The following is a 27,469-nucleotide window of genomic DNA, read 5'->3' as shown; positions in this document are numbered from 1 at the left end:
AAATTTAATTAAGTTAAAACACATGCCAATTTTAGTATAAAGTATACTCATGAAATACAAATTTGTAATAGTTTGATTAATTAATGATTGGTTTATGGTATTGATAACATAATCTACTTACAACAAAAACAAAAAAAAAGAAGCGTGGTTCAGAGTCTAATACAAAAAAAATCAAGAGTGCAAGAAATACACTAAAATATTTTCCAATAAGAATACAAACATACAGCAACAAATTAAATACAGTAATTTGTTATACTAATATTTGTGTCAATATTAGTTATACTAATATTGACACAGAACGCTAACAGAATGTAAATATGGTGGTTATTTTAAAATATTAATACAAAATTTCATGAAATCAAATGTAAGAGCACAGAATTTTTAATAGGTATAAAAAATAGCTCATACTTGAAACAATATTTAGTATTTTACTCGTTATGATTGATATATAATTGAGCACCTTTATTTTACTACTCTTATGCAGCCATATTTAAGGAATGTATATAGGCTTTACATTTATTTTGACAATGAAAATAAATTTCTCCTGTTATTAAAATTTTTGTATAAAATAGTTTTTAAGTCTCTATGCAATTTGCTTATATTAATATTTGTGAAATTTTGCAGGAAAATGTTTGCACTAACATAATTTTAAAACTCACAAAATATTTTTTTTAAATTTTCTATCAGTGAGTTAGGCTGTAAAACTATTAATATTTAGGTCAAATTGTAATTATATTGCTGAATATTACTGAAAATAAGGTTTTATGATTATGGATTTGCAAGGAAAATCACAGACCAATGCAGAGATAAACAAAACATTACACATTTCTTGTATATTTTGATCTAACAGATCATCTGGTAAAGTAACTTCTGGACATTCTGTACATCAAGAGTCCCATAAAGCGTTGATTCTGCTTCAGAACTTTGAATAGATGACGGTTTTTCAAGTGATTTAGTAAATGGTTTCAGATTACCTGAGATGTTTTAACAGGTTTCAAAATAATATTTCTTCTCCAAAATTTTGGTTGATTGGGAGTGAATGCTTAAATGGTATGATGCGTTGAATGATACTGAAAATTAACATTTCTTGATGAGAAAATATCAACTAGATAAACGTGAATCAGGTTATAGGCTGAATGAAGAACAAAGACTTTGTCACTATACATAAATGCAGAAATACTGGGATTAAAGGATTGATCAACAGGTATAGGTCACTTCGGAGAACGATTGTTGGTGCAAATGGAGTTCCTTTAGTGTTAAAGGTTTTAATGAGTCTAAATTTGAGGAAGAACCCTCCTTTGTCCACTTGGATTTCTACAGGCTGGAATTGACCTTGACCTTTGCATAATGTTTATAGTCTGTCTTATTTTAAATACAAAACACATAAATGTACTGAATGATTATATGTATACACACAATCTTGCAAAAAAGATCTAAATTTATACTGTCAGAAATTTTGAATTAAAGCCATTTGTGGTGTAGCAATAAGAAATGTCATAATATATTGTGGAACTTTTATTGAACATTTCATGTAAAGCAGTGGTTAATTTCAGTGGGAACGCAAGGGAACGGCGTTCCCTTACCTCCCAAGAGTGCCGGAACGCAAGGGAAACGCTTTTAAAACTACGAGTACAAGTTTTAGTTAAAAAAAATTGTAGGTAGGATCAATATTATGCTATGCTTTGTTTGCGAGTGACTCGTAAGCAGATAGTAAGCGCCCGTACAAGCAGTTGTGAGCTGTGCTGTGATGAGTCTTGCACGGAATCAGGCAGGAGGAAGGTGACGGGCGAGTCATCCTAGTTCGCGCATGCGTGGCTGCGCCTCTCAATAACAAAGCAATACCCACCCCACCCCCTTCCTTTTCCCCCCCTCCATTCCTTCACCGCGCCAACCGCCCCAGTGATCACAAGTGTGTTGACTAGTTGACTTGACCTTGGTGTGTTTCGCGTTTAAGTTACAAGTTGCATCGCATCCCATCACGCTTAAGTTCGTTTTTGAGGTGCAGGTCGTTGATTGTGTTCGTGTTTTATGCTTATTAGTGCTGGTGCAGCTAAATAGTTTCCTAATTGACTATGACTACCAGAAAAATTGTTGATTTCTTTAAACCTAACCCTAAGAAACAAAAAAGGTTATGCGAATAATGAGAACTGCAGTTCGGAAGCATTGACTACAACTTCAATTGTTGATCAAGATAAAAAAGAAGACGCAATCGGGATCAATGAGGATAATTGCGATTACCATTCCCCTTCGACTTCCTCGTCGGTCAAAATAGTATCCAGGTTGGTGGGTTTGGGATCTGATGCAGACGAAGCTAAGGTTAGTAATGAAAATAATGATTTTGTTAATAGGGGTGAACAGCCAGTTTGTTGGTCTGAAGAACAAATTGTTGAATTTAAAGCTAAAAATCCATGGTTAATTGTGAACAGAGAACTAGGTTGCAACGTTTGCCGTAGTGTGAGTACTCTAGGTGCAGAGAAAACGAAGGGCCTAAAGATTAGCGAAGAGTGGGTTTTAGGAACTGTTACCGCTTATGGAAACAATAAAAAAGACCAGCAATCCTCTCTTAGGAAAAAAGATATTTTTAACACCGTGGGTCTCGAGCTCATTCTTTAGCTGAAAAAATACTCATTGAAGCTAAGAAAGATACAATGAAAAAAGCTGTTGCTTCTATGCATAAAGAGCAGCAGATTGTAACTGAGCGCATTTTCCGCACGGCTTATAAGCAAGCTAAACTAAATAGGCCATTTTTTGAGTTTGAAACTGAAATTGATCTTCAAATAATGAATGGCTTAGATATGGGGCGAATCCTACATTCAAATGTTGCTTGCTCCAATATAATTCATCATATTTCTGATGAAATGAAATCAGACTTGATAAATGGCCTAATCAAGTCAGACTCTAAATTTTCCCTGCTTTTGGAATGAAGCCACTTCAGTTTCAAACAAAAATGCTTTGGTGGTTTATATCAGAACTGTTCTAAAGGGAATGCAAAACCCTATGACAGTGTTCTTAACACTTTTTGAGCTAAATAGCACAACATCAGCTGGTATATTACAAGAACTTTTAAATCAGTTACAAGCATTAGGTCTAAGCTTTGAATTCATGAAAGGACCATATGATTGCTCTAACTTGTGATGGTGCTTCAGTGCTACTAGGCAAGAAATCTGGCCTTGCTATACAGCTTACTGAAACGTTCCCCAACTTGTTCATCAGTTACAAGCATTAGGTCTAAGCTTTGAATTCATGAAAGACCATATGATTGATTGCTCTAACTTGTGATGGTGCTTCAGTGCTACTAGGCAAGAAATCTGGCCTTGCTATACAGCTTACTGAAACGTTTCCCCAACTTGTTCATTTGGCATTGTTTGAACCATCGTTTAGAGCTTGCCGTGCACGATTCCATAGAAGAAGTAGCTGGAATCAATCATTTTAAGATATTCATGGATAAAATTAGAAACATGTTTAGTTGTTCACCGAAAAACAGCAGGGAGTTGGCAGAAGTTGCTAAAGGACTAGAGGAGCAAATGTTGAAAATCGGCCCGTGTTTTAGATACTCGTTGGGTAGCCTCCAGCTTAATGGCGGTGAAAAGCAGTTTGGACAGATTTTAAAGCTTTGTACAATCATTTCATTGAAGCATCTGAAGACAAACAAAGGGACTCGAAGCAACGTTCAACTTACAAAGGGCTTTGTAGTACATTATCTTCTACAACTTTTGTACACAACCTGGCATTGATGTTCGATGCTCTAGAAGAGTTATCGGATTTGTCCTTACAGCTTCAAAAATCAAGCCTCAACCTTATCCAAGCCCACAGTGATGTAACACTGTTAATCAAAGTGTTTGAAAACCGAGTTGAAAACATGGGTAGACGTTCAGTGGAAGCTAAAATTGCTATTGACGATTTGATGTTTCAAGATGTTAAACTTTGTGTAAGATCCAAGATACCCAGTATTCCAGAAAAACAGTTCTATCGGAGCCTCGCTAACAACTTGACTTCAAGGTTGCTATCATCATCTTCAAAATGCGGCTGAACACTACACCAAAATCATGAATGACATCAAAGTAATCCACCCCATGTATTGGCACAAAAGACTTATCCATCACCTACGGAGAATGTGAGATCCAGCGAATCTGCGATAGATTTAAGATTAGCAGCTCTCAGGATATAATTAGAGACTTCAGACACTTCAAGCAGGGACTGAAGCCTATGTTAAGTGGAGAGAAACCTACTATTCTAGAGCAACCGCCGTCGTTTAAGAAACTGATTTTCCATCATAAATAGTATTGCAGTGTCTAGTGCTGAATGTGAACGTGGGTTTTCTGCAATGAATCTAATTATGTCTCCTCTTAGATCTTCACTCTACATTAGCACTGTTTTGCGATTTATTGCGGATCAGGCTCCTAGGAACTCCTGTGGCTAGATACAATCCCGAGCGACACGTCAAAACCTGGCTGGCGAAGGGACACCATTCTGCACTTGACACCAAGTCAAAACAACGAGGGCAGAAAACTTACCATGAAGACAGCATTGCATTGTGGGAACTATTTTCCTAAATCTGTTTTTTTAAATATCTTTTAGAATTTCAGAACATTAAGTTTTCATTAAAATAACTAGCCTATGCCTAACTTATAGTTGTGTTCTGAACTCAAGTTTCTGAGTTCTTTTTTGTACTTACAGTTTAGTTTTGTGTATTGTTGTTTTGTTTCTTTTGTAGTTTTCACTTTAAAATATTAACAAACAACTAAAACTAAGTTTACCCAACAGTCTTGGCATTGCCTTACAATATTATACTACAAATCCGTACATATTTGTTATAATAACTAATAAGCAAATAAAATAATCAACCCTTAACTTTTTAAAACTACACTAAATTTTAAAAAATGAAACCGTGTTACTCCACTCTGTGTGTCATTTATTTTTGTGTGTAATTAAACGCTTCCTTTTCCTTTCCAAGAAGTTGGTTTATTTTGAATGTATTAATATTGTTTTGTACCCATAAGGTATGCAATTTTTTTGTAAAATATGCAAACTTGTAAAAAAGCTGTTATATTAACAAACATCCATTTACATATTAATATGTATTATTATTACTACTGTAATGTGTATAAATAAAACTGTGAATAAGGCTCAATTTGTTTTTATTTTACCATTCATTAAAAAAATAATTAATATTGGCGAGCTTCATTGATTCAAACAAAATGGTCAATGAAATCAAACCAAATATTTCTGGGAAATTTAAAGTAGGCAACAAGGTGTTAATGGAGTAGAGTAGAGTAGAGAGTAAACTCAATAATTTAAATTCATGTTTTTTATTTTCTTACATCCTAATCAAGCACCTTAAAGAAAATAAACAGCATTAAAATATCACTTGGTATTTTATAAAAATGAATGTATTATTATGTCTGGGTGGCCTAAAAACAAAGGTTTACAGTTATAATTTTCAAAAGTTTTCCTGGGTGCCCCTCCTTCCTGGGGTGTATTCCATACCCACCGGTCTGAGCTTCCCGCTTTAAGAGTTCCCACACCTAAAATTTTAGAAATTAAGCACTGATGTAAAGCCTCTGGTTTGGCCACAATCTGCCTTAAATTAAAAGCTTAGACCTAATATTTTTTCCCTCCATTTAAGTTTTTTTTTTCAACTCAAAATCCTGACCTGTCATTTGCTTTCTACCTCCAAACAAGAGCTTCACCTCCTTTGATCACAATTATATTAAAATCAGGTCTTATTTTTTTAGATGAACATATAAAACCATGTAATGTTGCAAAGATTGCTTTAATATTAAGACTCAATATACAATAATAATTGATGAATATAATTTTGCTCATGGGAATTTCTTTGGTCCAATGGGTTGAATAATAAAACTTGAATGTAATTGAACGATAGGCTTGTTGAACGACCAGTCTACACGATTCAAGAGTTCTTTGCCCTAACATTGTAAATCAAGAGTTTAATCTATTTTATTGTAATCTTGACATCATTACATTTTTTCCAAATAAAGATTTTCTGATTCTGATGAGGTTTGGACTTGCAAAAGAAACTGTTATAGCAAACTTGAAGAAAATTTGTTTATAGCTCCATATAAAATTATTTTTTTGTTACATGTTTAGAGGGAAATCCAACTCTTTCTTCTGACTAACCTACTAAATGCGTACTAAGAGGCTACATCGCCAATTGTCAACTCGACTATCATAAGTTAAATTATATGATGAAAAACTAATACATGTATGAAATAAGCAAGCACTTAAGGGGCAAGCACATATGAAACTTATAATTAGAACATGAATTTAAGGTATGTCAAATTATCAGTTAAAAAGGGGAAAAACAAATTTACATTCTTACTTGTATTTTTCCAGTGAAACTTCTTCGCCCTTAATAGTTTTCACTGTGAAATCATAGACAGATGAAGCTTTCTTCCAGTCTTCTCCTGCCATTGGTTTGTTTGAATAGTTTAAGATACCCTTGAAAAACAGATATATTTTACTACAATACTATTTAATACTTAAAAGTACCTAATACATTTTAAATAGGCCATTTCATTCTGAGTCCTTAATGCATTTCTTTCACAAGTAAAACCTACAAATAATTAACTTCTGGTTGGCTTATCAAGAAATAGATCAATATGAAAACTGGGAAAGTTGGAGTAAAAATCTGTTAAACAAGCTTAAAAATTCTTTACCCACAGAATAAATAAATATAAAAAAGTCTTTCCATAACTCTAAAACTATCTACAAGATAATATGAATTGAATGTACAAATTGATTAAATACAGTACTCATTAGATTATCATATATTTAATTTTTGTGTATAAAACTAAGAAAATAGACAGATGCTACAAGTTAATGTCTCCATGTGCAACATCTTGTTTTTGTTTCCTTCACAATCTTGTTTTCATCAGAGCCTAAAAGATTATGGTTTACAACAGACTCCAGAGTTTAACTTATCCATATCTCTGTTTGGTCTCTCAACTCCTCTTTGTTCAGTATTTGTACTTTTTACTTAAATATTTAAATACTTATAAACAGTGTTACTAAAACAATGACGTTTTCTATAACCTTAACTTAAGATTAATGTTTTGTCTGTACCTCTGTTAAAATTGGATGAAAAATAGGAGAACAAATTTTGTTTTTAAGGTCGAAATAAACAGGGATTCATTTAATGACAAAGAACAATAACATGCAATTTATTGATATCCATTTTTAACAAATTAGTACAGAAGCAAGCATTTATATACTACAAGGGATTATTCAAACTTCATTACCACTCAAATTAAAGTTCAATTTAAATGAAATAAGGATACTTTGGGATTATACCGACCACACCCAGACATGAATCGTTATTTGACATTTTGCTTCTACTGATTACTAGATTAGCGTAGAACAATATTTCGTCAATATAAAACAGGAATTGTCATACCGCAAACCCCTCCCCATCCTCAGACAGAGGTCAAAGTCGAGCGGTCTAATAGATAACGTGATTGCAGAGTCTCGCCGCCCGTTCAGCTGGTGTGTCGCTTTGTTATACTTCCGTGTTTTACCTAGCTCTACATTTCTCCAAACACAAAAATTCAACAAAAACAAACATTACCAAACTAAAACTAAACTCTATTGAAAAAACACTCAAAACTTGTTTTTATTCTTGATCACACTCCGCCACCCACAATGCGAGTGCCCCCGGCCATCAGCGCGGGCTTCGGCAGCCCCACGCTGATGTCGACGAAGGAAAAACATCCCTCGAGATAGTACCTATCAGTAAAATATCAAATTCTAGAGGGACTGATCAGAAATATAAATTGAATTGTAATGGAAAGGCAATTATGTACCGTGCAAATCATGTGATGCTGCGCGGCCTGCCGTAATGGGGGTTCTCGAGAAAGATAAGATAACAGCGACAACAATACCGATCACAATAACTGGAAATGCTTGTAAGTTTGTAATTTTGTAATTTGTTTTGTTTTTCGTTCTATCATGTTTGTTTCTATAAATTTATATTTTTGTGTTCTTCATACTGGTGTGGTCGGTATAATCCCAAAGTACCGAAATAAGTGTTATGTTATAATGATTTAGAAAAGATATTTGCGACAGGCAATGTTATATAGAAATTAATGGTGTTTTAACAGAAAATATATTACATTAAAATAAAATATTTTTACTTCTCAAAACTTTATGGGCTCTGATTAGTTGGATGATTTTATTTACTTCAACACAAGCCACAGGATGTGTTTCATAAGTTACAAGTTTTCCCACACAAGTTTAAATTCATACAAGCATTCAAATTCTATCACAATTTCAAATGCAAAAATTGTTAGGTATTAGATACCAAACATAAGCCAGTAAGTGACAAGCTAATAAGTAAATCATTCATGGCGCCACAATGAGATATTTTGAAATTTCACTACCTCCTTCAGTCGATGAAACATGACTGAACACTAAATGAGGAGGGCTACCAGAGGATCTGTGAATATGTGATGAGTTTTCGCCCTAAAACATTGTACATATTTGTGTAAGCCGTTAAATTGATCTTTTGAATCTATCATTCAAGACAAAATGTTTCTTGTCTTATTTATTTACACAAAATGGGATATTGTTCTGGGTTATTACGCAAAATTGCAGATTGCTGAATTAGCTCACTTCTTACTAATCGGTATAAAATAAGTTAATGAAAATAGAAAAAGTTAAATTACTCGGGTGTTTTATATTCTTTCTCTCACATGTTTCATCGGATCTGTAAGGACATGATAACAACAAACAGAAACAGATCTCCAGATACTTTGGCGTTGTTCAGAGCCCCTTTGGCCCTCTCTATTACTTGTTATTAAGCGATATAAGTAGGTTTAGATTAGGTTATCATAAATATTTTATTAGCGTAGTAGCAAAGTTAAAGTTACCTGTATGGGCGCTCACGTGATCTGAGCTTGAATTCAGGTATTCTTTTTTCGCCAGAAGCCCACACTGATGGCCAGGGGCATCTGATCAGTACTTTCCCGACCTCACATCAAGTGCCAGATCGTTCAACATGATCTGATGTCAGACAACTGGATGATCTGGGACATGATATGAGGTCTGAAAAGTACTGATCGGCAATGCTCCTGGCCATCAGTGAGGGGTACGGTTCTGCACTTCTGGTGGAAAAAGAAAACACCCCACGAGATAATACCTAAATTCAACTTCAGATTATGTGAGTGCTTATAAATGTTAACTTAAACTTTTTGTATTTATAATATACAAATATAAATGTACCTACTTATATAACCTAATAACTAATAGTAGATAGGGACATAGTGTCCTCTGGATAATAGCAAACTACCCAGACCTGTACTACAGACTAAATCAATAGAATTGAACAGTCAGCACAGAATTCAGGGTTTCGATCCTGTATTTTAAATCCATTCAAATTTACTAAGTACTTATAATATTAAATAATCTCAGATAAGTTCGGCAAAGTGGATCAAAAGATTGCACTTGGAAGTCAGCAGTACATATCATAATATTTTTGTTGTAGTGGCATTTCTCAACTACAATGTTTTGTATCATTTCGTTATTGGGGTAGGGTACGATAAGCGGACCCGGTTTTTTATATTGAAATTGGCCAACGATATTACTTAATCATTACCATCGATATAATCAATCGATACTGATTAATTATTTTGAACTATTAACTTAAATGATCTATATCAACAGCTGTAAACACTCTAAAATAATAAACGTAGGATAATATTTCAATTTTACATAAGTAATTCTAATTAATAAAAATGGCAATCAATTTTAGGAAACTACACGACGTTGCTTTTTCGTGGCTTCAACATAAAATTTGTGGGAAAGAAACAACTGTACCTGTGAGAGGAGTAAATATGGTCGTCTTCAGTTTTCCTAATTTTGGTTATAATAATTTGTTTTGATCACTGTAAATATTAAATTCGGGTACGGTCCAATAAGCGGACCCGGTTTTTTATATCGAAGAATATAATCATCGATACCTAATATTCGCATATCGAATCATAGACTATCAATCGATATAAAAGTAATAACAATCATATGTTTAAATTAAAATGTGAATTTAATGATAACAAATAATAAATGAACATAACCAAAATCAGGGAAACTCATAACTTTAACTAGGATGAAACAGAACGAAAACGTTTTTACTAAAGTTGTGTCCACCATTACCTTCTTTTTTTTGCATCTGAAGACGACCATGTTAGCTCCTCTGACAGTTACATTTGTTACCTTTCCACAAATATCACATAATGGATTCTTAGGTACTAACCCAACATCCTGAAGACATAAAAAACATATTTTATCGTCTTTTAAAGCAATTTCGTGAAGCTTCCTAAGATTGACGGCCATTTCAATACACAATGTTACGTGAAATTTAAAATATTACCTTAATTGAATTATTTGAAAGTGTTTACAGCTGTTCATATAGATTATTTAAGTTGTTAAAAATAATTCATCAGTATCGATTGATTATATCGATGGTTATGATTAAGTAATATCGTTTGCCAATTTCGATATAAAAAACCGGGTCCGCTTATTGGACCCTACCCTTAAATTCATATTTTAATTTAAAACATATGATTGTTATTGAGGACTACAGGTACTTTTATATCGATTGATAGTCTAGGATTTGAGATGCGAATATTAGGTATCGATGACTATATTCTTCGATATAAAAAACCGGGTCCGCTTATCGTACCCTACCCCGTTATTGTTTATGAGTGTTTCCTATTTCCTGTTCTTTAATTGTTTGTTTGATAGTTATGGTTTCTTTGTTATTTATGAGATTGTCATTGTGTATGTTAAACTAATTATTTTAATGTCAAACATGATTGTTATTATGGCTTGATATCTATGATTATATGTTGATATCCATTGATACTCATATTCTATATTGAATATTATCTATCGCTGATTATACTAATCCATCCAAAAAAAACTAAGTCCACTTACCATACTCTGCTCTTTACATGTACACAAAAATGTATGCACCAGTGTTTTTATTTTTTTTTAGTCAAGTAGCTTTATTTAAAGAGTATTTTATTTAATCCTTAATAAAATGCATAAAAAATCATTTGAATATCCTAGTATTTACTTGACACGAAAATGCTATGGTGTAAGCTTTTTGTGCTTGGTCTTTTTAGCATGCAAACCTGCTCATTACTGATAAAAATGTGAATGCCTGTCCATATCCATTCAACAACAGAGAAATAAGTGCAAGGTATTAAACCCTAGCATATATTGTAAATTTAGATATTTATACAATGTAAAATTACGTTGAACTTACTTTTGACGTATTATGAAATATCTGAAGTTCAATTAAGATTTATTTTGTCACACACCTTATTTTTTATTCTTGACACCTAACAGATTTACACTAAGCATTGAGCAATAATTGCAAAGCAGACATTAAAATTAAACTTATCATTGCCTCTTTTTCTCTTACAACTGCCAGCTGTAGTGCGTTGTCCTCAGTCATAGAGAAACAGAGAAGTGGAATTATTTCTTTATTACAACGGTCAAAACCAATACATACAAATCACTCGAAAATTAAAGATTTTACGTTACCCTAATACCTACATAAAAAGCAAGTAAAAGGCTATTTCAATGGATATTTCAAAACAAGCAAGGTATGCATGCAGTAAAAAAAGTTTGCAAGAGAACAAAAACTAGTGATAAATAATATAGTCAATAACGATCTATCAATAATCCTAACATAACAATATAACAACAAAATAATACTATAAATAACAAAAATAACGATAGAATAACAAAAAACTATAAAAGTGATGGGTATTTATTTACAATACCGTGACCATGAAAAATGGACTTTTTTTCATGGGTTGGGCATTTATAGCCAAGTATTATTATCACAGGTGCATATAAACTGGGGGGAAAGTATATCATTGTATTATATTGATGCCTTTCGGCCATTATTGCATTAAGGATGGAAAATAACCGACAAAATTTTGTCGAACAACACTTGGAGGGTTAAGGATCAGGGGCATCACGTGATCTGGGATTCGACTTTTGCAAGCTCGAGTTAATTTTTTTTCTAAAAGAGCAAGCAGTGCGCAGCACTGCGCAGCGGGCAGGCATCGTTGACAGGATTAACGTCATCATTTCAGTAAAATTGCCAGAGGTACTGTCAAAAACAGAGTTTTCAGAGGATTTCAAAAAATCGTAACTCCTTTGATTTTCGTTGCCGACGAATTTTTTCTTCACTATTGTTTTCAGGAAAAATTGTAGTTTTCAGGAAAAAAACATTAACATACCTTTCCATGGTCACGATTTTGTAAATTGATACCAAGTGATGTACTACGGTAAATGAAGGAATGAGAGAGAGAGAGAGAGAGAGAGAGAGAGAGAGAGGAGAGAGAGAGAGAGAGAGAGAGAGAGAGAGAGAAACTTTATTACATAAGCTCTGAGCTTAGAAATGGTGTCACAAGATACATTATTTTAAAAATTCTCAAGTCACATCTTTAAACAGTTTTTGAGTTTGATGTCTTCAGCTTGTTGGCCTTCTATCACAGCGGGCTACAAACTCCTCAATGCTATACACAGGGTCCTCAAGCATCCACTTCTGAAGTCTTCTCTTGAGTGTCTTCGGGTTCCCGCATTTTAAGTCCACTGGAAGGAGGTTAAAAAGTCTGGATCCAGCATATGACGGCTTCTTAGAAAATCTGGAGGTTCGGTGTACAGGGAGATTGAAATTATCACGGTTTCGGGTGTTGTGTTGATGCACATTTGAATTTCTTGGTAAGTTGAGGGTAGTCGAAAAGGCAAAAACCTCGCAGATGTAAATGGCAGCTAATGGAAGGATTTGGAGAGTTCTGAAGACATCCCTGCAACTATCTTCCCTCTGAAGGCCCCCAAGAACTCTAACAGCACGCTTTTGAAGAACAAAAACTGGGTGTTTTCCTTTGAACAATTTCCCCAGAAAATTATCCCGTACCTCAGTTGGGATTCAACAAGTGCATGATATGCTGCCCGTGTTACATCAACTGTTCCAACACTGTTGATTCTTCTCAGGGCAAAGATGGAAGAGCTGAGCCTTTGGCAGAGGTAGTCGATGTGGGCGTCCCAACATAGTTCTTGATCCAGGATTATTCCGAGATGTTTGGTTGACTCAGTAACCTGAATGTCTGGAGGACAGGTGATGTCATTTTTAAATTTGCCAAAGAATACCTGTTGAGTTTTGTTTTCATTGAAAACCAGGTCATTGTTGGCGCAGTATTCCATGGCTTTACTGATAGAGATAAAGTTGCTGATCTCCAGAGGCTCCAGTTCTCTGTTGCTGGTCAAGTGCACCGAGTCATCTGCAAACATGACGGTGTGGCTGTAGGTGTCCATGTATTTGGGGAGGTCTGCTGAAAAAAGTGCAAATAGGACAGGGCCCAACACAGACCCCTGGGGCACTCCTCTAGATACACCCAACAACTCCGATCTCACTACACTAGTGGTTCCCTTAGCAGTATGTTTGATCTCAACTAGCTGCTGCCTGTCAGAGAGGTAGGATCCAAACCAGGCGAGTGCTGATCCAACTATACCAAAAGTTCGAAGTTTTTCTAAGATAAGCTGATGGTCAAGGCAATCAAATGCCTTGCTGAGATCCAGGAAGGCTGCGCAGACCGTGTTCCCCGCTTCTAAGCTGTCAAGGATGTGCTCTACTATATCTGCAACTGCGGTGATGGTGGATCTACCAGGTATAAAGCCGTGTTGTCCCCTTGGCAGAAGGTTGTTCTGGTGTAGATACTTCAGGAGGCGAGCCAAAATCACTTTTTCTAGTACCTTGGAAAAAGTGGGGACCAATGATATTGGTCTATAATTCCCCATCACATCAGTTTTTTCCTTTTTTATGAAGAGGATAAACCTTAGCGATCTTCATGCTGCCAGGGAAGATTGCCTGAGCCAAGGATTTGTTAATAATATCAGCTAATGGTGGACAGAGTTCCCCTTCACAAAACTTCAGGAGCCTGGAGGATATGTCATCCACGCCAGTTGATGGAGTTGGTTTTAAACTTCTTATAATGCATCGAACCTCATCAGTAGTTGTTGGATGAAACGAGACCAATCCATAATCCGTAGCTGGTTGGAGGAGCTGGATAGGTAGGGTAGTTCTCTGTGAAGTGTTGGCTTTAAGCGTTTCTCCAGCTATTGACGTGAAATATTCATTGAAACAGTCCGCAACCATTTTGGGGTCTTCAACGACTTTATTCGAAACATTCAGCTTCCAGGTGATTTCTCTCGGTTCAGCACATGCTCTTCTTTCAGAATTTACAATGCTCCAGATAGCCTTGGTTTTATTGGAAGATTCTGAAATCACCTTTTCACTTGCAGCTCTCCTAGAGGATTTAAGTTTTAAATCGTAGGATTTCTTCCTCCGATTAGCTTCCAGCTTGTCACACTCTCTTCCAGTAAGCAGAAATCTGTTCTGGGCTTGGAGGAAACTGGCCTTTAGTACATCCACATCTGGATCATACTGAAATGACCTTAGTCTTGGGCGTTTGGATCGTGATTTTTTGTAGGGACATGATGCGTCTAGTGCCAATGTGAGAGTTCGGACAAGGTTTGAAAGAGATTCACTGACATCAGCTGTCTGGTAGACATTTACCCAGGATTCCTCAGCTAGAAGTGTCTTTAATTGTGACAGGTTTTGGTCACTTACTTGTCTGCGAGTGAGGATTGGTTCAGTTTTAGTTTTAGCAGGTATGTCGAGGGTGCATAGCTGGCCACTGTGGTCGGATATGTGCTCATGAATAACCTTGATACTGAAGTTTCTTGGATTTAAATTGCTGCAGACGACATCAATGGATGATTCAGAGGTACTGGTGACTCTTGTGGGTGGCAGGTTGGCTCTATGCATGTCGAAGGAGGCAAGAATGTTATTAAGGGCTCGATTTTCCTTTTCTTTAGACGTGTTGAGACTGTCAACATTCAGATCGCCAACCATGCATATAGGGGTGTTGTTGCTCGGGAACATTTCCAAGGCAGTTGAGATTCGAGTCAAGGCTTCTTCCAGAACACTTCCAGGAGGTCTATAGATGCCAAGCAGGTAAAGATGTTTCCCTCCACTAAGAGCTATTTTTATACTGGCCATCTCACAAACGAGTTCCAAGCAATGCCTCTTCATTTCAATCTCCTCAACTTTATTGCCAAAGGATTTGTGTATGTAAATAGCGACCCCTCCTTTTTGGTGATGTTCCCTACAATAGAATGCGACGAGGTTGTAGTTTACCAGATGTGTGGTGATAATCTTAGACTGATCGAGGCCATGCTCGGTTATGACTACTATGTTAGGAAGTAACTGATTCAGACAGTGACTAAGCCGATCGATCTTATTTCCTGACTAAGATGACTAAGATTAGTGAAGTATCGGGTCTTATTAAACAAAACAGGCTAAAAGTCTTCTCTTTAAGGTATCACATCTCATACTGAAGAAATCGAGATGACTAGGCAAGTTGCAGGGCCAGACATTAAAGGAATGATGTGGATTAAATTTGAGCTCAAGCGATTTTTCAAACTTCCCATAAAATCTCAAACGTGACAATCCAAAATAAAATGAAAAAAATTATGGTTGCCTGTAAAGTCGGTTTTACGGGCGAAGATTTTACGTGACAACGTCTTTTTCTCGGTAGAATATTTATTGATATGAATATTATTAAATTTCACAATAGGAACAAGGAACTGAATGAAAATAAGAATTGCACAAATTTTAACTATAGAAATATATTTTGTTTACTAAAACATTGTACATAATTTGAAATTAATTAAAATTTGTTATTGTAAATGGTAAAGTTGAATAAAACATTTAGGCCTACTAAAATTGGAATTTGAAATTCTTGCTAAACACAGTTAAATTCTAACTCCGCGCGTGGTGATTGGTCGGTTTAGTTCGTTTGTTTGGTCGCACTGTTATGACAGGTTAGAGGTTATAATTTGTTATTTTAAATGTTTGACTAGCAATACGCGCTGTTTCTTCTCAATCGACTGAATTACGATTGATTGCAGAGTGATTTAAACTAATAATTTACTTAACACTATCAACATTTGTCAATAGTATGACATAACCTATAAACTCAGTTTCTCAACTTTTGTGTCAATCTAACAATTAATCAATCAATCATAGTTTACGATAATGAAATATCAGTGTACAATTATTTACCTTTATTGTTGTAGTTGTTGTAAATGACGAATCTAAGCACTCCACATTTTCACGAATAAACATAGTTATCTGCTTTATCCCGTGCGGCGGACCCACAGTTATTTGCTTTATCCCGTGCGGCGGACCCACTGGACGGGCATCGCAACGTTACCGGGCGTTACACTTTTTCATGAGTGACTCCGAGCCGCAACCTAATTTAAGACGTTGTCACGTCAAAATAAATTCTAAAACCATTAATAATATCAAAAATTACTAAACTACTATTTTTTACTTATAAAATCATTTGTTCTATTATTAGTTTTGAGTTCCAATATTCACGACCAGAGCCTACACACAGGTCCTAGGCTCATGTAGGCTTATCCCGGTTATATTACTCTTCTTATTTAAATTTTTAATTGAATTAAATAGAATTAAAGCAATGTTTATTATAATAAGAATAATAATTAACTACGTATAAGTACCGTATTGTTACACTCTGATACATGATTTCAGACATTGTATATATTTGCTTACGTTTGTTGCAAAGCGTGTATATGTGTTTCATTATACTATTTTTAAGAAAATAAACCATTTTAATTTCATTTTTCATTTCACCTGATTTGGAAAAAAGTATCAAATTTATTCAGTTGCCAGGCCAAATTGAACAAAACTTTCAAAGTGAACGGGTCTTTTGAAACATTTCGATCCGGATCACTCGTTCACCTGACTGACTCGTTCGAATTGAACGGTCCAAGTAAGTAACTGCAGTATAAACAATATGGCGCGAGCAAGACGAGATTTAAACAGCTGACAAGAAGATGCTCCGCCCACTCACCACTTCCCCCCGCCGGAGGGGGGCCCCTCCTGCGCTGTGCTGCTCAAATATTTGCTTCTGCGCAGGTTTCTTTATTAGCGGTTCACCTATAGTAGTCAGTGTTAATATTGTATACTATAGCTATAATAGTATTCACATATAACACGTCCACTACCAACGGGACTATAGTAGTAATGTGTGGTGTTTCTGCCAATATTAGATACTGTGTTTCTTAGTAGTCAGTGTTAATATTGTATACTATAGCTATAGTAGTATTTACATATAACACGTCCACTACCAACGGGACTATACAGTAGTAGTGTGTGGTGTTTCTGCCAGTATTAGACACTTGTTGCTCAGTAGTCATAATGTTAATATTGTATACTATAGCTATAGTAAAGTTTACATATAACACGTCCGTTGTAGTAGTATTTTCTGGTGTCTGCCAATATTACACACTTGGTAGTCATAAAGTGTTAACTTAATAGTTTTTCAAATAACCACTATAACATTTCCTTACTCAAATTTAATGATAATTTATTTATGGTTGCCACTTGGTGTATAATGGTCTAAATTAAATGGCAGAACATAGTTCTGATTTGTTTCTACATCCCCACATTCTAAACCAGACAAATAATTGTACATATGATCTTCAGCTTTACATGAACAAGAGGGGATATCAGATGTTTTGTGCAATGAACACGTTGATTTTGATGCAGTACTGTCTTTTAGGCATGCACGCCTTTCGAAGGTCCCAGTTGTGTTATATTTGAGGCCATTGTTACCTTTTTTATTCATTAAATTTCCTTCTTGATCCTGATCTCTATTAGTTATACAGTCTAGTTGTTGATTTTTTATTTTAGGATCCTTCGTATTATCACATGATTTGTTTTTACCACTTGGGTATTTGTCAATGCTTGCTCTACCATTTGTTAATACTGATCGCTCAACTGACTGTATGCCACATGGTACTTTACAAAAGCTTGAGTTTCTTGTACTTTTAAGTTTGGTTGTGGACAAAACTTGCTTAGGAGAATTCGTGTTGCTCAGTCTGTTGTAAGGACCAAAGTAATGTGGGCGAGAGAGAAGCGGACTTTTTTTGGATGATATCTTATTAGACATGAAATCCTGATAGGTTGTTGCATTATCAGCTAACTCGAACAACACAGTGTCCTCAAATAATGGGTGAAAACATGGAATTAAACAGTTGTGAAAGTCTTCCATTACTCTGGCTGGTAAATCTTCCTCATCTTTGTGTTGGTTGATATGGTTTTGATAAATTTCATCAGTCATGCCTTTAGAATGTTCAACCCCCACTATTGGGTTTTCAGGAAGTTTTGTGAAATTGACTCTCACTTTATTTTCTTCTCCTGTAATTTTTACAGATTCTGGAGTGTCTAGAGTTACAGTCACTAGTTCACTGGACATCGTTACATCAGAAACAGTCCCATTAACTGTGGTGGGCATTCCATTCTTTGGAATTATCTGGTTAGAAGATTCATCACCACTACTGTTTGTATTTTTACTAATGGACTTTTCATTTTTAATTTTAAAAAATTTTCCGGACAAGCTTTCTGTATTTTTATATGATAGTTCTGTTTGCTTTACTGAATCCTCCGTTTGAGTTGAGACTGATAATTTTAATACTTCATTTGGAACTTTTATATTCACTTCAGACAGAAAATGCTCAACTGTAATACCAACCAAACTCCAATCAGTCTGTATGCTCACTGTTGAAAGTAAGGGTTTTGTGACTGATAAACTGGGAGAAGTAATTTCCTTATTATTGCTTTCTCCACCAAGCATAGTTTCAACAGTATAAGTTGCTTCTAGAATATCATGCTTTTGCTGAGGTATACCTTTGGAGTCTTCAGGTTGAGCTGGGATTTTAATGCTGTCACCTTTTTCATAATGATGAGCAGGATTTAACTTATCAATGGATAACTTAGATTCTAAGTCTCTAAAAAGTGGTTCCTGAACCAAACCATGTCTGGTAGATCTTAAGCTTTGATTCAAATTATTCTGATTCCCTGTGAGGTTTTCGTATTTACTAAAATCTTTTGATTCTTTAAAACACACACTTGAATCATTATTTTTTATAAATGAATATCTATGTTGTTTCTCAAGTTTAATTTCCTTGCTAGAATCTGTATCATTTTCAACTAGCTTGAACTGTCCATTACCATCAACAAGTTTATTTATTTGTTTTGGGATATTAGTAGTGATGGCTTCAATTGTTTCAGCATTCTGACTGTATTTTGAAATGTTTGAATTTATTGGTGATGTACTTTGGTTGGTTTTATGTGTTTCAATAGCGTTTCTTCCAACCACAAATGTTTGACTCAAAATTCTGTTGGGCTTCATATATTTTTTAATTTCTGAGGAGCTTTTTACTAAAGGGAGTTTTATTGAATTTTTTGATTCTTTACTTTTAATTTTATCACCAAATAATTGTTCTTCATATGCTTTCCTTTTCTCTTGATTAAGATATATACCTTGGTTGGATTGAACATTGGTATTATTTTTTGTCATATTAATTGTGTCCACATTTATATCACCATAACAATTTTGATTACCTATATGGATATTGTTTTCAGATTGGATGCTTAATTTCGAAGAAGAAACTGCTGTCTTCAAGTAATTTAAGCAATTTAAAGAGACGACAGAGTTATTTTGTTTTGAATTCTCTTCATTAGAATTGATTTCATTAGTACTGTTTTCACTGTCCCCATTTCCTCTAATACTTTTCAGAACTGGAAACTTTACTTCGTTTACCTTTTGTTCAGGGTAAATTTCTCTGATGTCTTCTTTATCAACAAAAACATTACTTTTCATTTTAACTGCATTTTTCAAATTATCTTCAACCAGTATTGTGATACTAACCTTAGGATCATTTCTTACGTTTGAGCACAATATAGTTGTTCCTGAAATGGATCAAATATAAAAATTAATTCAAGTATAATAAAGCTAAATGGATAAAAATAATTATGGTAGCTGTGTTCAATTGGCTGATCACAACACATCCTTCCCACTCGTGTTGGCTATGTTGACTCAGACATGTAGCACAGGCAATGTAAACATTTTAGTGCTTAATTGTTCTGCCTTTAATCCTCTCCAACTTGATCAGTTCAGTTTATTTTAGTGCCATGTATGAAAATACAAACCATGGCAATCAACCATTAAATATAAAAGTAAAACGTCTGTACATATATAAAGCAATAAGAAGTTTATAGCAGTAATTATAATAATGTGATATTTTAAAATAACTTTACCAAATCTTTCATATTCAAGAAGAACATTTTAATCGAGCCTTAACTTATTCATCATTAACAGTAACGTTATCCATCAACATCTTGAGTTCTTATTTAAATAATTTATTTAAATTATTAATCAGTTTACAGTCAAAATTTACGGATTTACACGACACTGTATTTAATCTTTGGTGTATTTATTTACCAACTTTAAAAAAAATCCCAAAAGGCTGATTACAATAATTATATGTTTAATTTGCTAACAATGTCAAACATTAATAATAATATCATAACAACAATATCAATAAATAATCAATAATCCTAACAAAGCCAGTACACTAGAGATAACAAGTGGATTTAACAAATTATAAAGAGTGGCTAACTAAGACAGGTGTGGCTCTTAAAAGACACCACTAAAGTAACACATGAGCATCATAAGCACTAATTGCAACACATTAAATCTTGGTCTTTTAAAGGTTTATAAAATACATACTGAAAACTGAATGAAGTAAAGCTTTTAGGCTTAATAACTAACAAACATTTATCGTGGGATAAACATGTAGAAAATTTATGTCTGAAAATAAAATCCAGTTAATATGCTCTTAAGAAGATGTCATATTTATGTAATACTGAAACACCCAAAACCATATATTTTGCATATATCCACTCAAATATTTCCTTGTACAGTGCTACGTCACAAAAAAATTAAATAAAATTCTTCTTCATCAAAAAAGAGCAATCATGTAGAATCATTTTAGGACTAAAAGTAAGGATTCTGTCAAAGCTCATTTGACAAATCTAGGCATTTTGACTGTATATGGGCTGCATAATTTTCAGTTGATTATGTTTGTGAAAGAGCATATGCTGGGAGTAATATAAGCAAACAGGAATTCATACAAAACAAGGGGAATGACTTTAGTAGAAAGCAATCTCCACAATTTAGAGCTTGCTAATAAAAAGACGAGTAATATAGGACTTAATTTTTTACGAATGTTACCAAATAACTTAAAACAAATAGAATAAAATAAACAAATATAAACTAGAGCTAAAAATACCTTATTAATATTTCTCCCTATTCAACAGATGAGGTCTTTATAACTTAATTTCAATTTGTAAATAACATATTTATTTACACAAGTCTATTTGATTCTTGAAATCTTTTTTGCCTTGAACTACATGTAAATTACTAAATGTTAACTCGTGTATGACATTGTGTAATACTAAAATTTCATATGTGACACTAAACCTTGTACATTTTACATAAAAATTAATAAATAAATGAAACTTTAGAGACTAAAACAATTTTTAAAATACTGTACAAAGATTCCGAACATCCATAGAAAAAGAGTACTATGCCTGTTGATTTTACATTTAACAAAACGCTAGTGATATAAATCTTCTAATGATTTGGAGAGTTTTTAAATGTGAAATCATTGTCACAAAACACTTTTGGGCAATCAGGGTATCTATTTAATATGTTCCTCCAAGACTATTCCCTACCTCCTGTATAAGTGTACTGACAGACATCTTAATTTTAGTGCTTTAAGAGTAATGTTAAACCTTAATTAATCTTTACGCTCTTACTTTAGGTCATACAATTCTGAGTGATGTTTCTATTAAAATATATGATTAATGTGCATCCAGGTGCTTTTACATTTTGTTGGTATTGTCTTGGATTTATTTGGAATAAAACTAACTATTTTCCACTTCTTTATTGAAGTGCTTAAAATCCATGCACTTGTACAAGAAAAACTCTAGTATTTGAATGTATATCCATTGTATCTTTAAATGATATCTTGCTGAATTCTTCAAACCAGAAATAAGGCTATAAATCGTTAACAATTAACTTAATACTCATGGCTAGCCAAGACCAGGGTTTGAGTTTTGTGTACCGCCAGTATAACTAAACAAAATTGTTAAAATCTGACGAAATTTAAATTCAATGTTTAAATTTAAAATGTAAATTCTGTCCAAACCTAATGTTGTAACCGTATTGTATTGAAATATTTCCCCCGATGTATTTGTTAAACTTAACCACAAGACAGTAAGCTTTCTTCTAGATCATCAAAGTCCTGCAAAAATCAGCCATTAAAGAACAGAGAACATGACCAAACTAAGAGTGCAGTAATCTGTGTAAAACTTATTAATCAGTCCTCGGAACTCACTGGCTGCTTTGATCAAAATATAATTTTACATTGTAGAATGACTCTTTCCTCTCAGTTTATTTTCACATTATCTCATTTCCTTTGAAATGCCTCAAACGAATAAAAAATGTCTTTCATGAATATCCATTCTCTTTTAAAACTTTTCTCCATATTTGGATTGGAAATTCACACACATAAACACAATGTTAAATTGGCTCCTTTGATTTAAACTCAAACAAAATGTATCCAATCTTTATTCTAGTTGTTATTTAGTCACTCAACTGCATTTTAGTTTTTTGATGTAATTAATTGGTTTCTCACAAATAAATCTTAAAGTTTGGTTAAAAAGCTCAATAAAAAAAAACTGAAAAATATTCTATTAGCTAGTTTTCTCATTTAAATCATATCTAATGTGTACATGTCATTTTTAGTTTTAATATTTTATGCCACATTGATTATTTGTATAATAATAGACCAAAGGTTAAAATATCTGTAAAAATTAAAATGTGAGAGTTCCACAAGCATTAATTCAGTGTGCTATTCTTCTAAATTTTGCAAGGTCGTGAATAACACATTGCTATACAGGGTGTACATAAAGTCCTGCACGGGTATAATATTTTCTGAACGATAACAGATAAATAAACAAGATTTGGTACATCAATACTACACCTAAAAATCTACTTTTTGAAGGAACTATCAGTTTTCTGTAATATCATGGGGACAGCAAGGAGTCAGAAAGAAATCTTAAATAGGAGCATAGGTCAATATGGACATCATTTTAAAGGGCTTATCTAGCAGAGTTTAATGCCGCAAACCGCACTCAAAAAGACTCAAAAAGATTGATCCAGTACAAAATGGCGGCTGTTCAAAGGTTTTACTTGGTTACATTTTATAAGTAGCCATAACCCCAGTAAAGCAAAACTGCAACCAAACAAATACTGCAGCTAACTACTACATTATGCTTGTCAGTTGTACAGAAGTGAATTATGACATTAGTTATCCTCAAGGGTTACAAATTTGGTCCTAATATATTGATAACGGGGAAAGCCTGATAACAGTAACAATTAGAAATCACAGCGACCTATGACGATCGGAAACACTTCCTGTTTCCATGAAGTGTTGAACAGTTCTCCCTACAGTTGTTCTAGAAATTGGCTGCCTCTCGTGAAAGTAGTCATTAAATAAATGGCATGCTTCCTCGTGTGATCGTCTGTTATTTCCCCAACCAACCATCATAAGAAGTGTTACACGTTCACGTTCGTCAAGCGACATAGTGTAGTTGAAGAACTACAAGCAATACGACAAATTCTTTTGTACTAAAGCGCACTGATAAAATGGATGGACAGCACTACTAAAACAAGAAAACTAGAATAGCCTACTATGAATAGACTAGCTAATAGGAAAGTCCTAACTGCGACCCAAAGATAAGAGATTTCTAATTGTTACTGTTATCAGGGTTTCCCCGTTATCAATATATTAGGACCAAATTTGTAACCCTTGAGGATAACTAATGTCATAATTCACTTCTGTACAACTGACAAGCATAATGTAGTAGTTAGCTGCAGTATTTGTTTGGTTGCAGTTTTGCTTTACTGGGGTTATGGCTACTAATAAAATGTAACCAAGTAAAACCTTTGAACAGCCGCCATTTTGTACTGGATCAATCTTTTTGAGTGCGGTTTGCGGCATTAAACTCTGCTAGATAAGCCCTTTAAAATGATGTCCATATTAACCTATGCTCCTATTTAAGATTTCCTTCTGACTCCTTGCGGGACGTCCCCATGATATTACAGAAAACTGATAGTTCCTTCAAAAAGAAGATTTTTAGGTGTAGTATTGATGTACCAAATCTTGTTTATTTATCTGTTATCGTTCAGAAAATATTATACCCGTGCAGGACTTTATGTACTATATAGATTGTCAATTTGATGTACCATTTGTCAGGGTATTTGTTAAAGATTAACAATCAACTATACAAATCAGGCAAAACGACACATATATGATTATACTGTTGAAGTTTCATTAGAATGTTTTGTTGATTTCTTTAAGATTTGGGAGGCGTTTCTCTCTCATTCTTATTACACTGAGTATGCTATTGAATATGTCAGTCTCATACTATTTTATACATTAATTGTGCTTGGCCAACTTTGTGTAAAACAAGCAACTGTCTAGTTATGTTATACTGTGAAATTCAGCTTTTTATCAAGATCAGAAATCACTTCCATTGAGGGAGATCGGCGGTTTGTTGCGGCACTGAGACGTATGTACCATGAACGGTTGGTCGGGGCGGGTCCATCCTAGGGGTCTGTGGGTGTGGTGCTGGCATTGTGTGTGAGGAGTGTGAGTGAGATAACACACCATAAATATTATTTATTTATAAATTATTGTTATTAGGTATTATTAATAGTTTTTGGTTCTTATTAAAAATGGAAGTTGTAATATTAATTTGTGTTATGATTGTACTCGTATAACTATATTTATATTTTTTTTAGATGTTTCATATTTATAATTTTTTAGTGTTTAGATTAATGTTTAATTTAATGTCTTTAATAAAGTAGATTAGTGTTAATATTAATTTGGTTAATATTTGTTAATAATTATTGTTCAGACAGGTTAAGTGTAAGAAAGGGCCATGAGAACCTAACTTTGCCTGTTTAAACAATTTTTCATTTCATTTAATGTAATTGTTATTGCAGTAAAAATATAACCAAATATGCTAAGTAATAATGAATTCTATCAGTTATTATATAATCTACATACTTACGGTTTGACAAGTTTTCTGTTGGGTTGATTAGACCAGTTGACATTTCGCTTTGTTTTATATGGACACTGCACAATTTACAAGGTTCCATAGTAATACCTGACATTTTGTTCATAGGCTGTTCAATATAAACATTACTCTCAACATGGGAGAGAACTGCATTAGAACATTGTTCTAAAACAGTTTTGGAAATATTTAGATCTTTGACATCTAATTGAACTGATTTATTTTTACAAATTTGGAACTCAAGATGTTTCTCAAAAACTAATTCATCGCTGCGCTCACTGCCTTTTGTTTCTTCTAAGTCAAAATTGTTTTCTGAAAAGTCTTGATTCCGTTTCACAGTTTCAAGTAATTTTTGGATTTCATTATTATTTTGTTTTGGCGTCTTTCCTAACCCTGAAGTGATTGGCTCAGAAATGTCTTTTTCTTCACTAACTTTTATTTTCTCTTGTGAAGTAATATGACAACTACCAGTTTTCTGTTCAAATGATTCACGAATAATGTTTTTCTTCTGATCTGATCCTTCCAAAATCTTACTAACTTGACTTAAATCTTTTTTAGTGACTTCATTTCTAAGAGGAAAAGAATAGTTTTTTCTTACACCAATGTTACTTATTCCAGTATTTGTTTTATTGATTTCTTCATCCTGTGATTCACTAGCTGAAGTCAAACTTTTATGTTTCCAGTCAAAAGTTGGTTTTGAAAAGTTGGATATTGTTTTTGAACCAACAAAGCTGCTTTCATTATTCAAATTTAGATTATCAGGTTTTACAGGTTCAGTGTGGCCCATCTTCGATGAACCACTCACTTCCGAAAAGGTTTTTAACAATTGTAAAATCATGTCACAACCTACATTAGGATTTGCTTGGAAAAGATTTTTTTTAGACATAATATTTGGAATAGTAAAGTTGTGTAGTCCAATAAATGTTTCAGGGTTGTTAAAAAGATTATCTGTAGCATTTCTTTTTTTTGTTTTATTTTTATCACAAGTATTATTCACAATTTTCACACTAAGATCCTTAGTTTTTTTAGTACTTTTCAAGGAGTTCCCGGATGCATAGTTCAGTTTTCTTTTATTTTTCAACTTTGTAGGACACGTTTTTGATTTCTTTGAACAAGAGTTAATATTTTTTGGATAAACTTTGTGGGTTGCTAAATGTTTTGTTTCTACTCCAATTGACTTTTCTGCAGTGCCTGTTTTATTGTTGTAAGTGGATGTCTTCAAAATCTGTTGTTGTGAAACAACTTCATCGATTTGTTTTGTTTTATTTTCTATATCACTTATTTGCTCTTCCATTGACTTTATTTTAGTCAAAAGCATCGGTATTACATCTGATTCATTTTTTTCATTATCGTGTTTGCAGATATTTTCCGCAGGTTTGTTTTTTTGTGTTCTGTCTTTGTCAGTTTTCCTCTTTCCAACATAAAGGGGAAGAAAAACTTTATTTTGCAAGTTACTCTCGAGAACTGCTGGTGGCACACTCTTCAGCAGAACATTCCTGGGGCCTCTCGCAGTGTTGCCAACCCGACAAGTTGCTCTGTTGCTACTCACACTGTGCACTATCGATCTTTGCGACTTTATCTTATGTATATATTTTAGACTATGGTTTGACTTGATTGAAAACAAACTTGTAGATTTCACTTTTTGCTCAAATGTTTTTGTTCCGGTTTGAAAAGTTTTTTGTTTCATGTGTAAAGCAAAGTTATCCAAAAATTCCTTTTCTTTCGACCCCAAGGAAGAAGTTTTTGGAAGAAAAAATATTTTATGTTGGTTTGGAAACTTTTTTCTGTTTCTGGTAGCCATAAGTTTTTGTAAATCGATGCTCTTCAACATGTTCAGGTCGTTTTCATTGAGCTTCAGTCTGTAGCTAGTGTCAAACACAGTTTTGGGGATATCTCCGGTTTTGTTCTTTCTGGTAAACCAATTCCAGAAAGATGAAATTCCATCCGGTTTGTAAACACTGACATTGACAGAATTATTGTCATGAAGAAGTTTTTCAAAAAGTAACTTAGGCATGTTGGTTTATTAACAATTAAGCTCATTTAAATACACTAAACATCAGATTTTAGTAAGATTAACATTTAAAAATACTATTAATTTGGATTAAAATTATAAATACACACAATTTTAAAATCGAATAGAATAAATAGATTGTGTTATTTTTTTACCATATGATTAAAGTTGACATATGACAACTTTGCTGGACTAAATGTCTTCTAGTGTTCTATTGTAAAATACATTAATTAGTTATTAATGTTTTAAAATTTAATGTTAACATTACGGAATAGATATAAGCCACATGAAAAAAATATAAAGCTCAGCAATTATAGTGTTGTAGTATTACTTTGGTAATTGTT

At 33.8% G+C, this 27,469-nt stretch overlaps 3 protein-coding genes across 5 annotated transcripts in view; all 3 read right to left on the bottom strand.

Moving 5' to 3' along the window:
• LOC124355214 (probable phospholipid hydroperoxide glutathione peroxidase) overlaps positions 1-11,438 on the bottom strand; it is a 28,528-nt gene extending 17,090 nt beyond the window's left edge. Inside the window, exons 1-3 of one of the 3 annotated variants that reach the window (XM_046806235.1) lie at positions 11,282-11,430; positions 8,397-8,478; positions 6,341-6,459 (exon numbers count right to left, since the gene is read on the bottom strand). In XM_046806235.1, the coding sequence (XP_046662191.1) occupies positions 6,341-6,459; positions 8,397-8,417 (140 nt within the window). In that variant the 5' untranslated portion in view covers positions 8,418-8,478; positions 11,282-11,430. Of the gene's footprint in view, positions 1-6,340; positions 6,460-8,396; positions 8,479-10,947; positions 10,971-11,281 lie in introns of those variants that run through there. The other 2 variants (XM_046806237.1, XM_046806236.1) reach the window with 2 other exon arrangements.
• A 2,396-nt stretch (positions 11,439-13,834) lies between these two features.
• On the bottom strand, positions 13,835-15,094 carry LOC124355939. Its single transcript, XM_046807090.1, has one exon. The coding sequence runs from the start codon at positions 15,092-15,094 to the stop codon at positions 13,835-13,837; it is 1,260 nt and encodes a 419-aa protein (XP_046663046.1).
• Positions 15,095-20,251: 5,157 nt separating this feature from the next.
• LOC124355213 lies at positions 20,252-27,250 on the bottom strand. The gene is made up of 2 exons (XM_046806234.1): positions 25,112-27,250; positions 20,252-22,275 (listed from the first exon to the last, which is right to left on the bottom strand). The coding sequence occupies exons 1-2, from the start codon at positions 27,126-27,128 to the stop codon at positions 22,268-22,270; spliced, it is 2,025 nt and encodes a 674-aa protein (XP_046662190.1). The 5' UTR covers positions 27,129-27,250; the 3' UTR covers positions 20,252-22,267.
• Positions 27,251-27,469: the final 219 nt, after the last annotated feature.

The sequence above is a fragment of the Homalodisca vitripennis genome, chromosome 2 (genome assembly GCF_021130785.1).
Source record: "Homalodisca vitripennis isolate AUS2020 chromosome 2, UT_GWSS_2.1, whole genome shotgun sequence".
Lineage (NCBI taxonomy): Eukaryota > Metazoa > Arthropoda > Insecta > Hemiptera > Cicadellidae > Homalodisca > Homalodisca vitripennis.
This window is presented reverse-complemented; position numbering and strand designations above follow the sequence as displayed.

What these genes read in the sequence shown, in the direction of transcription:
- LOC124355213 (XM_046806234.1), bottom strand. Translation starts at nt 27,128, where the DNA reads ATGCCTAAGTTACTTTTTGAAAAACTTCTTCATGACAATAATTCTGTC.
- LOC124355939 (XM_046807090.1), bottom strand. Translation starts at nt 15,094, where the DNA reads ATGGCCAGTATAAAAATAGCTCTTAGTGGAGGGAAACATCTTTACCTG.